The sequence below is a fragment of the Anomaloglossus baeobatrachus genome, chromosome 7 (assembly GCF_048569485.1).
Source record: "Anomaloglossus baeobatrachus isolate aAnoBae1 chromosome 7, aAnoBae1.hap1, whole genome shotgun sequence".
NCBI lineage: Eukaryota > Metazoa > Chordata > Amphibia > Anura > Aromobatidae > Anomaloglossus > Anomaloglossus baeobatrachus.
This window is the reverse complement of record NC_134359.1, coordinates 236,414,219-236,427,805: the sequence shown is the minus strand read 5'-3', so window position 1 is coordinate 236,427,805 and position 13,587 is coordinate 236,414,219. Positions and strand designations below refer to the sequence as shown.

The window sequence follows — 13,587 nt, the reverse complement described above, 5'->3', positions numbered from 1 at the left end:
CTTATAAGCAGCTAGACAACTGCACTAGACGTGGCCATTGCCATAGTGTTTGTAGACGTGGCCCTCTGGTCATTTTGGGGTCAAGGAGTTAGAATACTTCTAATTCTAAAGGCTGCTTTACACACACTGATATCGCTAGCGATCTCGTTAGCGATGTGACACGTCCAGATCGTTGCTACAATTTGCCGAGATCGCTCATAGGTTGTTTTGTGGCAGTCACACGTACACATCTCACATCGTTCAGCGATATATTGTTTGACCAAGGTGGTTGTGTGGATGTTGTTCGTCGTTGGCAGGGTGTCAAACGTAGCAATATGTCTGCTGCGTTCCAAACGACGAACAATATTTTGAAACTGAACGATGTATCAACGATCAACGATTTTCACCCTATTTGCGATCGTTCGGAGTCGCACGTAGGTGTCACACGCAACGACGCCGCTAACGATGACGGAAGTGCGTCACGAAAACCGTGACCCCAGACGACATATCATCAGATAAATCGTAGCGTGTAAAGAGGCCTTTAGGTGTCTATTCTCTTAATGCGTAAAGTCATTAGTTCTTCTGGAAGTTGTAGATTTGTAGGCTGAGGTTGATCCCTTACCTAGCTGTTCCTCTTCAATAAATCCCATGATTTCCATGGCCTCCAAAGTCTCCTGGAACATGTCTCCATCATCCTGTGAAGGCACGGGTACATAACCATGGGAAAAGAAGGTGTAATTTCCAAAATCTTCCAGTAGTAACTCCTCTGAAAACAGAAATGGGACAAGTGAAGGGATACATTGACTGTTCAGTGGTGCGGATTTGTGACTTGAACATGGGGTCCCACTACATCAACATTTTTGATGAATGGGGTCCCTGGACTTATTGGGATGGATAGATGGCTATACAAACACATTACATACCCTTCCACGCAGGCTTAGATCCTCGGAGCAAATAGTAAAATATGTGGAAAGTCCTCTCATCTTTAGCTTGCCGGATAGCACGAGATTTTTCAAGCAAATCTGTTTCTTTATTAAAGAACCAAACATAGAATCTACAGAAAACCAAGTTTAAAGATAACTGGGTGGAATTTAGAGCTTGTTTATACAGCGACACTTTATGCCAAAATCCTAAGAGCCCTTATATGGAGTAGCCTGCAGTTATTTAACCTCCGGACCAAACATTTCAGTGCAATCTATCCAGCGTAGCAGCCAATATTTCGGGATTAGTGACTTGAAGTCTTGTACATACCACCTTTTCTCTTGGACTGTTTGAATCTTCGCATTGTTTTAGTCATCCTCGTCATTAAAGGTCTTTTACACTTATTACAAGTCAAGGCATATTGTGAGGGTATGCCGTGTGATTATTGGGACATGACCACTGGGAGTTCCATCAATTCTCCAAATTAGTGGCTGCATTACTGGTATAACATAGTGGCTCCTTTATAGATCATCCTTGCCTAGCAGCACTCCTTCCCATCCACTGTGCCTGTGAACTCTTCAATATTAGGGACGATAGCAGAAACCCACTGACCATAATGTTATACTCTATATACACTTTTGACATACCACATATTATATGAATACTGCTCCAAAGACCACTTGCAAAACACAGCATCTGTTACCTGGAGTATTCCTTTAAATGTTCGCCAACTATCAGAACTTTTCACTTAAAATGTGTAGAACCTCCGCTGATCACAAGAACTAAACAACACCTGTGTCATGAATGTGTCGGGCCCTGCTGAGACCTTCAGGGATGAGAAAGTTTCAGTGTTTGATTGATCGCAGATCCATTTTAGAATCTGCTCATTGATTATCCAGAGTAGGTGCGAATTTAATTCCATTTATTCATAGAATCATAGAATGGTAGAGTTGGAAGGGACCTCAAGGGCCATCGGGTCTAACCCTCCGTGAGTGCAGGCTTTCCAAAATCATCCCAGCTATATGTTTATCCAGTTTTTGCTTGAAGATTTCCATTGATGCCGAGTTCACCACCTTCCGTGGTCACCTGTTCCACTCTCTGATTGCCCTCACTAACTCCCGTGGTAGCCTGTTCCACTCTCTGACTGGACTGCCCTCACTACCTCCCGTGGTAGCCTGTTCCACTCTCTGACTGCCCTCACTACCTCCCGTGGTAGCCTGTTCCACTCCCTGACTGCCCTCATTGTCAGAAAGTATTTCCTAATGTCTAATTTGAATCTCCTTCCTTTAAGTTTAATCGCATTGCTTCTTGTACTTCCTTGTGCTAATGAAAATAGGGTATTTCCCTCTGCACTGTGACTACCTTTCAGATATTTGTAGACCGCTATTAAGTCTCCTCTCAGCCTTCTCTTTTTTAAACTAAACATTCCATTGCTGAAGGGGTTATGGTCTCTTATCTATGATGCTGTAATTGACTTGTAGCTGTTAATCTCAGCTGCAGCCACACCCTTCTGCTATTTAAACTTAGTCCTCACTCTCTCATTCTCATTCTGTAACTGACCGCTTTGAAGGAACTTGCCTCTGCAGAAGCTGAGGCGTTGTTTCTGTTGCAGCTGAAAAGCTTCCTGCTTGAGTAGCTGTGGAGAACTATTTCTTGTTCTTTCCCCTGTTTATCTTACCTTCCTTGTGTTGTTTTATTGTAGACGCGAGACTAGCTTCTTGCTGGTGTTCACACCAGTCAGGGTGAGTTCAACGCCAGCAAGGACCTAGGGATGTAATGGCACACGTTGGGAAGGACTCGTCTAGGGACATTAGGGAGTGTAGGGATCAGCCTCAGGTGAGTGTTAGGAGATGACCCCTCTCACTAGCGCCAAGGCCATCCATTGTATTGTTTCCCTGGTGTACCCTATGTGTTGCGTTACTCACCGGATGACCTCTCGTCCCCGGTGTGACAACCTGACTATTTTTGTCGGTTTTACGGACCTTTAATACAATGTTAGCACCCATGAATGACCACAACTTAATTAATATAAAGGACATTAGGCCCCTGTTCTTTGGGGAATTCAACAGTGGCACCCTCAACGATCAGACACATCAACTATCTTGGATAGATGGTAAGTTGTCATTGTTGGCTTACAATCATCTAATGCTACCATTTCCAACCCCATCAGGGCTACATTTCCATATTATACAGGTAAGTATGGTACAGCATATTAAAACTGATATACGTGGCTCCTTGGTAGGACCAGAAGAAGGACTGAGTTGTAGAAACGTCCCATTATTTCTATAGTCTTTTTTTTTAGAAAACTCCTGATGATAGTCACTACTTGTCACCTCGATAAAAAAAAGAAAAAAAAGCCTAAAAATTAAATTAAACTATTTTTTCGGAATTTTACCATGATTTTTTATTACTAAAATAAACGCTTAGGATTTTAGATAAAAATCTAAATTATCATGAAAGAGTAAATAATTGTTCTGCATAGACTGAGACGTCGAGACTGGATGATTTAGTTCAAAGTAAAAAAATCTTCTGGCTCAGACAATCGCTAGGATAAGTATCTCTTGGAAGAGAAGAAACCAAAAATGTAGTGTCTCTAAACAGTGTCCACATCTCTAGATGTTTATATCTTTCTCCCTGTGGATATTTCCCTTACTTAGACATTTCAGTCCTATGTGTTTATCTAACAGGCTGCATTCTTCTCTAGAGGGCTGAAAAGGATACAAGTTTCGATGTTTGCGCCAACGATGAATCCAGAAACATCAAAGTTGATACGGATAAATTTACCCTAGACACATAAGAGAAAGACAACGGTTACATTGTTACAATGTGTTTTATCCAATATTATGTAAACATTTGTTGTCAACTTGCTTATTTTACGCACTTGCTTGTTTTATACTTACAAATCTGGAGGAGTTGTCATTTTTCACAGTTTTGGCATTACCAAAAGCTTCAAGGATGGGGTTGGCTTGAAGAAGCTGCTTTTCCAGCTCTCCCTGAAATTCATAGCAACCAGTGTGATGGATAGAAATCAACAAATGAAAATGATGTATACATCCATAATTTGGGGTAAGAGTAGAGCCTGAAATACCTAAAATATATGAAATTTAATGGGTGGCCAAAGGTCACTTACTCCTCTGAGCGAATAGCTTGATGTACTGGTGGATTGCAATTAAGAACTCTATTGTAGCATGAAGCCTGGAGCAGCCGCTATCATACAGTAAGTACTGTAATGTTCAGATCAAAGACCAAGCGCAGCATCTGCTAAGTATCATTACTGAGATGCCCTGATTGGACTTGGCACAAGCTGTCAGATGAATCATTGGTATTTTTGGCAAAAATTAATATCAGAAAAGAAACATCCAGAATCCTCTTATCTTCTGCCCTAAACACAGCATTGTGCCATGTCGTGATGTAACACACATCACCAAGCTTTAAGACCCCCTTCACACGTGTGCACAAAAAAACGCAACTGGGGCATGCTCTGTTTTAACCATCCGTGTGTACGTGTGTGTGTGTAATCCGTTTGTGTGTGTCATCTGTGTGTACATGTGAATCATCCGTGTGTACATGAGTGCCACTCAAATGTGCCATCCGTGTGTACGTATCTGATATCCATTTGTGTGTGTTATCAGTGTGTGCTTTTGTCATCCGTGTGTATGTGTGTCGTATGTGTGTCATCCGTGTGTATGTGTGTAATTCGTGTGTACATGTGTGCCATCCGTGTGCATGTGTGTGTCATCCATGTGTCATCTGTGTGTACGTGTCATCCATGTGTCATCCGTGTGTACGTGTGTCATCCATGTGTCATCCGTGTGTACGTGTCAGCCATGTGTCATCCGTGTGTACGTGTGTCCTCCATGTGTCTTCTGTGTGTATGTGTGTCATCCATGTATCATCTGTGTGTACGTGTGACATCCATGTGTCATATGTGTATACGTGTCATCCATGTGTATGTGTGTCATCCATGTGTCATCTGTGTATATGTGTCATCCATTTGTCATCCATGTGTACGTGTGCCATCCAAGTGTCATCCCTGTGTCATCCGTGTTTTCGTGTGTCATCCATGTGTCATCCGTGTGTCATCCGTGTGTCATCCGTGTGTCATCCGTGTGTACGTGTGCCATTCATGTGTCATCCCTGTGTCATCCGTGTGTACGTGTGTCATCCATGTGTCATCCGTGTGTACGTGTCAGCCATGTGTCATCCGTGTGTACGTGTGTCCTCCATGTGTCATCCATGTGTATGTGTGTCATCCATGTGTCATCTGTGTATATGTGTCATCCATTTGTCATCCATGTGTACGTGTGCCATCCAAGTGTCATCCCTGTGTCATCCGTGTTTTCGTGTGTCATCCATGTGTCATCCATGTGTCATCCGTGTGTCATCCGTGTGTCATCCGTGTGTCATCCGTGTGTCATCCGTGTGTCATCCGTGTGTACGTGTGCCATTCATGTGTCATCCCTGTGTCATCCGTGTGTACGTGTGTCATCCATGTGTCATCCGTGTGTACGTGTCATCCATGTGTCATCCGTGTGTACGTGTGTCCTCCATGTGTCTTCTGTGTGTGTGTCATCCATGTATCATCTGTGTGTACGTGTGCCATCCATGTGTCATATGTGTATACGTGTCATCCATGTGTACGTGTGTCATCCATGTGTCATCTGTGTGTATGTGTCATTCATGTGTCATCCGTGTGTATGTGTCATCCATGTGTACGTGTGCCATCCATGTGTCATCCCTGTGTCATCCGTGTGTTCGTGTGCCATCAATGTGTATGTGTGTGTCATTCATGTGTACATGTGTGTCATCAATGTGTCATCTGTGTGTATGTGTGTAATCCATGTATCATCCGTGTGCACATGTATGTTATCCATGTGTACGTGTCTGTCTTCAATGTGTCATCCGTGAGTGTGTGCCATCCATGTGTTATCCGTGTGCACATGTATGTCATCCATGTGTACGTGTCTGTCACCAATGTGTCATCCGTGTGTACATGTGCCATCCATGTATTATCCGTGTGTACATGTGTCAACTGTGTAACACATCCTAGAATAAAAAACACATGACACCAAAAATAATAGTTTTTATGTGTTAAAGATGTGCAAAGTTGGATAGATAATAGATAGATAGATAGATAATGGGATAGATAGATAGATAGAGGGATAGATAGATAGATAAATAGATAATGGGATAGATAGATAGATAGATAAATAGATAGATGGATAGTGGGATAGATAGATAGATAGATAGATAGATAATGGGATAGATAGATAGATAGATAGAGGGATAGATAGATAGATAGATAGATAGATAGATAGATAGATAGATAGATAGATAGATAGATAGATAGATAGATAATGGGATAGATAGATAGATAGATAAATAGATAGATGGATAGTGGGATAGATAGATAGATAGATAGATAGAGGGATAGATAGATAGATAGATAGATAGATAGAGGGATAGACAGATAGATGGATGGATAGATAGATAGATAATGGGATAGATAATAGATAGATAGATAATGGGATAGATAATAGATAGATAGATAGATAGATGGATGGATAGATAATAGATAGACAGAGGGATAGATAGATAGATAATAGATAGATAGACAGATAATAGCTATCTATTATCTTTGCACATCTTTAACACTTCATAATCAGTAATTCTTTGAATGCATTTCATTCTGGTCCATGCCATATGGACGGCACACGTATATGTGCTGTGTGTGTTTTCATGGACCCATTAACTTGTATGGGTTCATGTGATCCGAGCTACCGGGAAAAATGGACATATACCCATGTGGATCACAGGAACGCACGTATGATTCACACAGACATATGATCTGTGTGAAATCAACATAGATTTTAATAAGTAGGCATGTGAGTGTGTCTCCGGTATGTGTGAAGAGGGCCTAAGTAAGCACTGCTTAAAGGGGATATCCATTACTTGGAGAACCCCTACTCATCTCCCCTGTTTGTCCCCGTAAAAATAAATAAGCCTATACTCATCTCTGATGTGGCTGCAGTTCCAGCGATGCCTGAAGTCACATTCCCGGGGTCCATATGACATTTTTATAACACGTAGGCCCCACAACCAATAAATGTCAACTTCCTTCTCCCTTCTTACAGACGGTTAAGCAGGAAGTCAGCGCTGCGCTCACATCCTGCTCAAATGTCCGAAGGCGGGGAGACAGATGCCGAATGATGATTGGTCGTGGGGCTCGCATGTCATAATAATGTCATGAGGGCCTCGGGACCGTGACTTCAGGCATTGCTGGAACCGTGGCTGTCCCGGAAGGGAGAAAAGGCTTATTTATTTTTACGGGAGCAAACAAGGGGAATGAGTAGGGGTGTCTAAGTAATAGACAACCCCTTTAACCCTTCTTTTTCTGAATGTTTGCTACTGCATTCCACAATATAGGCAAACAATAATGCTAAATGCAGCAATACTTAGCCTGCAACAGGAAAAATAAATCAATGTCTCGCAATCTTATCATTGATTTTGCATGCACAGATACGCAAGCAGTGTAATAAGGATATAAATGTGAACACAGCACGACATGCAGACAGTGGTCAAAATAATGAATTTAGTAATTGTAGGCACAGATAAAAAGGTACAATGCATGTGCATGTGTTTTTTTGTATTTTTTTTTATCAATTTCTAGTGCTATAAATAAATGAATATACAATGATACAAAACATACTACTACCTGTAGAGGATACACATATATATATATATATATATATATATATATATATATATTTTATTTATTTTTTTAATTTATTTTTTTTAAATGTGATTTATTTATATATAACAGTGTTTTAATTAGGAACGCTCCACTGCATTGATGTCCCCATTTTACTGTAAAGTCATCATCCCTGTAGCTTCACTTCTAGCCCTGTGGTTACAGTGTCGGTGCATCATCATTGCTGGGTGTGAAGGAGACTGGCTGACTGGCTCATTTCAATAGTTAAAGGGATATTCTCCAAGATCCTATCCCAATATGTAATAGGTGTAATAATAATATTAGCAAATACCTTCAATTAGAAATGTAGTATAGTTCTCCTGATTAGCTATGTCTCTTACCTCATGTGCAGGGCATTGCAGTATCTTAGGTATACATGGTTACAACCACTAGTAACTAACTGTCATAATGAGTGGTCATAACCATGGATACCTAAGCTGCAATGCCCTGCACATTAGGTAAGTGACATGGCTATATCAGGAGAACTATACTACATTTCTAATTGGAGGTATTTTCTAATATTATTATTATTACACCTACTACATATTGAGATATTATCTTGGAGATGGGAATACCCAATTAAGTCAAGGGGACTGGCTTAGTTACTGAAGGGAGCAGTCAGACAGCCTCTCTCACACACACAACGTATGATGGACTGACATTTTAAGCTTATTCTTGAGTTTAGGACTGAAGCTGCAAGAACCCAAGAAAACAGGGACATCAGTGAATCTTCACTTATACAGGATGCTTTAGTAATTTCTTTGTTTTTATAGTGATGGCCAAAACCTTTGAATTCTATGTGTTTGCATTGCAGGATATCATAAAAAACATCTGGACAATTGAAGGTCTTAAAATGATGTAAATAGGACCAAAGATTAACAAAAACACATTACAAATTGCAATATGTCTTTATTCAACAAAAGCGGTGCCAATTGACACCTGGTAAAAGGTATTTGTGCTGATATTTCTAGTTTAGAAACTATGACCAAAGATCTCCACTATGTCTCGTTTGTCCAAAGCACATTGTTCCAGACGTCTTGTAGCTTGTTCAGATGCAATTTTGCAAATTTTAGCCATACTGCCATGTTCTCTATGGAAAAAAAGAGTCTTTCTCTTGGCAAAGCTTCCAAACAAGGCATACTTATTCAGTCTTGTTCTTGTATTGTCATGAACTTGAACATTTAATAGGATATGGAGGCCTTTAGCTTCTGAGCTGTAGCTCTTGGATTTTTATTATTATTATTATTATTATTATTATTATTTCTCTAAGCATTGTACAGTTTGACCTTGGAATAATAATCTTTATTGGAATGAATTTACTGGGATACCTATTCCTGGGAATATGTAAAATTATTGAATATTTTTCACTTGTAACAATCTTTCTCACTGTTGAATGAAGAACTTCAAATTTGTTTCAAATGGCCTTATAACACTTCCCAGATTTATAGACTGCAACAAATGCTTCTCTAATAACATTGTTGATGTCTTTGTACTTTGTTATTGTGTTAACACATGCCTATAATAAGCTCCTGACCAGCAAATTTCTGAAACATCTGCTCTTATAGAGGTGATCACACTTGCTGATGAACAATTAACCTCTTAATTCCTCTGGAAGCAGTAAGGGCCTACTTATTTTTCTACACGCTTCTTTTGAATTTTGTCCTAGCTTCTGGTAAATAAACAATGACACGGTATAATTTGTCATGTGTTGTTATTCATCTTCAGTTGCGTTTACCTAATTTTAAGACCTTTTGGGGACCAGATTTTTTATTAATTATTTCCTGATAAGTAAATCTACAGAATTTGAAGGGGGAGTATTTAGCTATTCTCATGACTGTATGTCAGAAACACAATTTTTTAAGTGGACAACTCTTTTAACTACTAGTTAAAGGGAGCCAACCAGCAGGATTTTCATATATAAAGTAAAGCCAGCGCTATACTGGTGCTAGGATACTGAATGTAAGCATAGCTTTTATACTGAGATTGGATGTTTTATTTCAGAAATATGTGCAAGTAAAGTTACAGCAATGCACTGCTATTTGATTGACAGGTGCAACAGGAAGGGAATATGTGGGTCGGGTCTTACTATCTATTCCCGCTTCTGTCTCTCTGCCTGCTTCGGAATTAACATCTATGATGATGACAGAGGAAGGAAGGCCAGGCAGGCAGACAGGGGCGGGAATAGATAGCAAGACCCGACCCACATATTCCCTTCCTGTTGCACCTGTCAATCAAATAGCAGTGCATTGCTGAAACTTTACTTGCACATATTTCTGAAATAAAACATCCAATCTCAGAACAACAGCTATGGTTACATTCAGCATCCTAGCACCAGTATAGCACTGGCTTTACTTTATATATGAAAATCCTGCTGGTTGGCTCCCTTTAACTAGTAGTTAAAAGAGTTGTCCACTTAAAAAATTGTGTTTCTGCCATACAGACACTTCTCCATGGGACAATAATGGGGTGTAGCTGCAGATTGCACTACTATGTACCTTGCATGTTACTCTAGTGTACTGTGGGTACTGTGCAAGGGTCATCTTTTATATTACTAGTTCTGAGCACTCAGGCTGAGAATACAGAATTGTCATTATCTAGTTTAGGAGATGTGCCAATATAATAAGGGGTGAAGTTAACTTGGTGCAGTGGCACATGCATCTGTGCTCTCATGATGGAGGCTCCTGACTGCTTTATAGATAATATTTTGGCACCAAACACCACTAGCTGGCTACCCCTGATCTGTATAATTGTCATGATTCCTCTGTGCAGAACATCTTGCATTGGAGATGCTCTGCTGTGTTTTCTGGACTGCTGAGCTGGCAGGTTGATTGATTGTGCAGGATTCCATTCTGGTTCTGGGAGCTGTATTGCTCAGGTGTTCCATCTTTCTGGAAATTGCCCTGTTTCTTTACTGAACATGCTCCCCCAGAACCTTGCCAGTCGTACATTCTGGTTTGGTAGTTGTTCTGTTAACCTTAGTTTTTGATTTCTTCTGATCCCTGTTTTCTGACCCAAGACTGTTGCTTGACTTCTTTGCCTGCTCCCTGTTCCTGTCGTGACTTCTTGGCTTTTAACCCCGGACAGTTATCTGACTACATCTCAGTTTTCTCCTTGAAGTTGTCTGTGCAGCAGGAGCACTGCTATAGGAGGTGCCAAGTTCGCAACAGCATATGTGACTGGTGCCTAAGACCACTCGGCCACATAGCAAACCCACCCCAGTATTCTTAATGGTACATGAGAAGGGTTACTTTCACAAATGTAGCATTTGAACCCAATAGCATCACTGTACTTGCCATAAATATAACTTTTTTAACCTGATGTAAATGTAGCTTTTCTCATGAATTTGGTTTTGTTCACTTTTTGTACCTGTGCCTTTCTGTTTCCGAGATGTGCTTTACTAGCCAAGGGGGTGTGATCTTCCAAAAGAGGTACCCACATAGAAAAGTTGATGACCCCACCCTCTTGGCTAACAAGATTACACTTATATATGGAGAAGAGGGGGCCCTATCTCAGGAGAGGAGAGGCACAGGAACAAAAGGAAAGCAATGCAGGATTCAGGAGACATTAGGAAATATTCCGGTCAGTCAGTATTAACTTCACATTGGGACTATAAAATGAGTCAATGACTTGCAAATAGAAAGAAGCTGTGCCCTGAGTCACATATGTCCCACAGGCCATTGATTGGGGTCACTGCCTTACATCATAACACCTTTTTACTATTTAAAACTAAGGAAAACAAAAATCAGATGTATCTCTTGTGTAATGTGCACGTTTTCGTAATATAATCCAGGTGTTGACTCATGCCAAGCATGAGAATTGCCATTCCACATGAGCTTTAGCAGATATAGCAAATTGTGTGCACTGTTCCCATAATCTACGACATATCCAAAATAATACCCTATATTTAAGAAAATAAGCATCTTCAATTACATTTTCTTTTTCTTAAATGAATATATTTTGGGTTGAAAAATAAATTTTGCAATAGGGTTTCATTACATTTTTTGCATCATTTGCCTACCGTAGCACTGCAGAGTGAGTTAAAATGAGTTCACTGACAGATTCTCAGTTAACTCTTTTATCTGTCTTTTTCTGAGCTTTTCTCATCTCAAAGTTCAGCTTAGCATTGGTGTGGTCATAAATTAGCACAGAGGAGTTCACAAAAAGATAGTAAAGATAGAATGAGTTAACTGAGAATCTGTCAGTGAACTCATTCTAACTCTTTTATCTTTCTTTTTCTGAGCTTTTCCTCACCTCAAAGCTCAGTTTAACATTGGTGTGGTCATAAATTAGCACAGAGAAGTTCATAAAAAGAAAGGTAAGACTCATAGATCATGTCTGTAAAGTGCTGTGGAATTATTAGGGCTATACAAGTGAGTAAAATAAATATACACCATGTTTGATCTAGCTTCCCTTGTGGATTCTAGGTTAACTCTTTCTAGCCAGAAATGTGCATGGACTTAAAAATCTATAATAGCCAAAAGGAGATAAATGTTTAATGACACATAATTGCACAAATCATTTTTTAGCCCAATATATATATATATATATTTAATTAAAAAAGTTACCATATCCTAAAAAATTTGAGCTAGGCAAGGAATATAAATCCCAAACCACAAATTGGGGGGCCACATACAGTTTCCATCCACTATCCATAAAGACATATCTGAATGTTTTTCGCACTATCTGACATGAAATCAGAACAAACCTTTCCCGTTTTAGGTCAATTAAGAACCAAAATTATTTATATTTGCCAAATGCCAGAATAATGAGAGAGAGAGAGTGTTTTAAGTCATTTTCATTACTTTCTGCAAAGTCAAAAGTTTACATACACTAAAGGCCCCGTTACACGCAACGACGTATCTAACGATATATCGCCGGGGTCACGGATTCCATGACGCACATCCGGCATCGTTAGCGACGTCGTTGCGTGTGACAGCAAGGAGCGTCCGTTAACGATGGAAAATACTCACCAAATCATCCATCATTGACACGTCGTTCCTTTTCAAAAAATCGTTGATTGTTGAGCACACAGGTTGTTCGTCGTTCCCGAGGCAGCACACATCGCTACGCGTGACACCTCGGGAACGACAAACTGCAGTTTACCTGCGGCCACCGGCAATGCGAAAGGAAGAAGGTGGGCGGGATGTTACGTCCCGCTCATCTCCGCCCCTCCGCTTCTATTGGGCGGCCACTTAGTGACGCCGCTGTGACGCCGCACGGACCGCCCCCTTAGAAAGGAGGCGGTTCGCCGGCCACAGCGATGTGGCTAGGCAGGTAAGTATGTGTGATGGCTCTTAACGATGTTGTGCGCCACGGGCACCGATTTGCCCGTGACGCACAAACGACGGGGGCGGGTATGCTCGCAAGCGATATCGCTAGCGATATCGCTGCGTGTAACGGGGCCTTTAGAGTACAATGACTTTAACACTATGGGACAGCCCATATGATGATGTCATGTCTTCAGAAGCTTCTGATAGGTTTGTTGGCAACATCTGAGTTAATTATCATGTCATATAGTGAGAAAAACATGCAGATGTATCTTTTTAGATAGTGTTTATAAAGTTCTGGTTTTAACTGTAGAATCTGCCTCTCTGGTAGAGAAGAACTGGAATGCAGATCACTATTAACTGGAATGAGTGAGCAGACGACAGCTATGCACAGCGCTCTGATTTGTGGGAATGCGTAGCAGTTACTTTCTTTTTTTTTTTAGTATCTTTTTTTAGATGTCCATGATTGTAAATATTTCTGGGAAGCTTCAGCTCGAAAATATATATTTCATTGTATTCAGCTAAATATATGTTAATATTAGAAAACAACCAAAAGTAATAGCAAGCAGAGAGTCATGCAGTCATGCAGAGCACAAAGTCTCAATAAAGAAGGTGCACACTATATTGCAATCCCACTACAAAGTCACACTGGGTCTGTTAAAATTTCAA

At 40.4% G+C, this 13,587-nt stretch overlaps 1 protein-coding gene across 2 annotated transcripts in view; it reads right to left on the bottom strand.

Annotated features, from left to right (window-relative positions):
- Positions 1–13,587, bottom strand: part of MYH11 (myosin heavy chain 11) — a 153,404-nt gene that overhangs the window by 51,569 nt on the left and 88,248 nt on the right. For both annotated transcript variants that reach the window (XM_075317961.1, XM_075317963.1), the window contains 4 exons: positions 3,801–3,893; positions 3,622–3,685; positions 903–1,001; positions 602–745 (listed from right to left, as the gene is read on the bottom strand). In XM_075317961.1, coding sequence (XP_075174076.1) covers positions 602–745; positions 903–1,001; positions 3,622–3,685; positions 3,801–3,893 — 400 coding nt within the window. The remainder of the gene's footprint in view (positions 1–601; positions 746–902; positions 1,002–3,621; positions 3,686–3,800; positions 3,894–13,587) is intronic.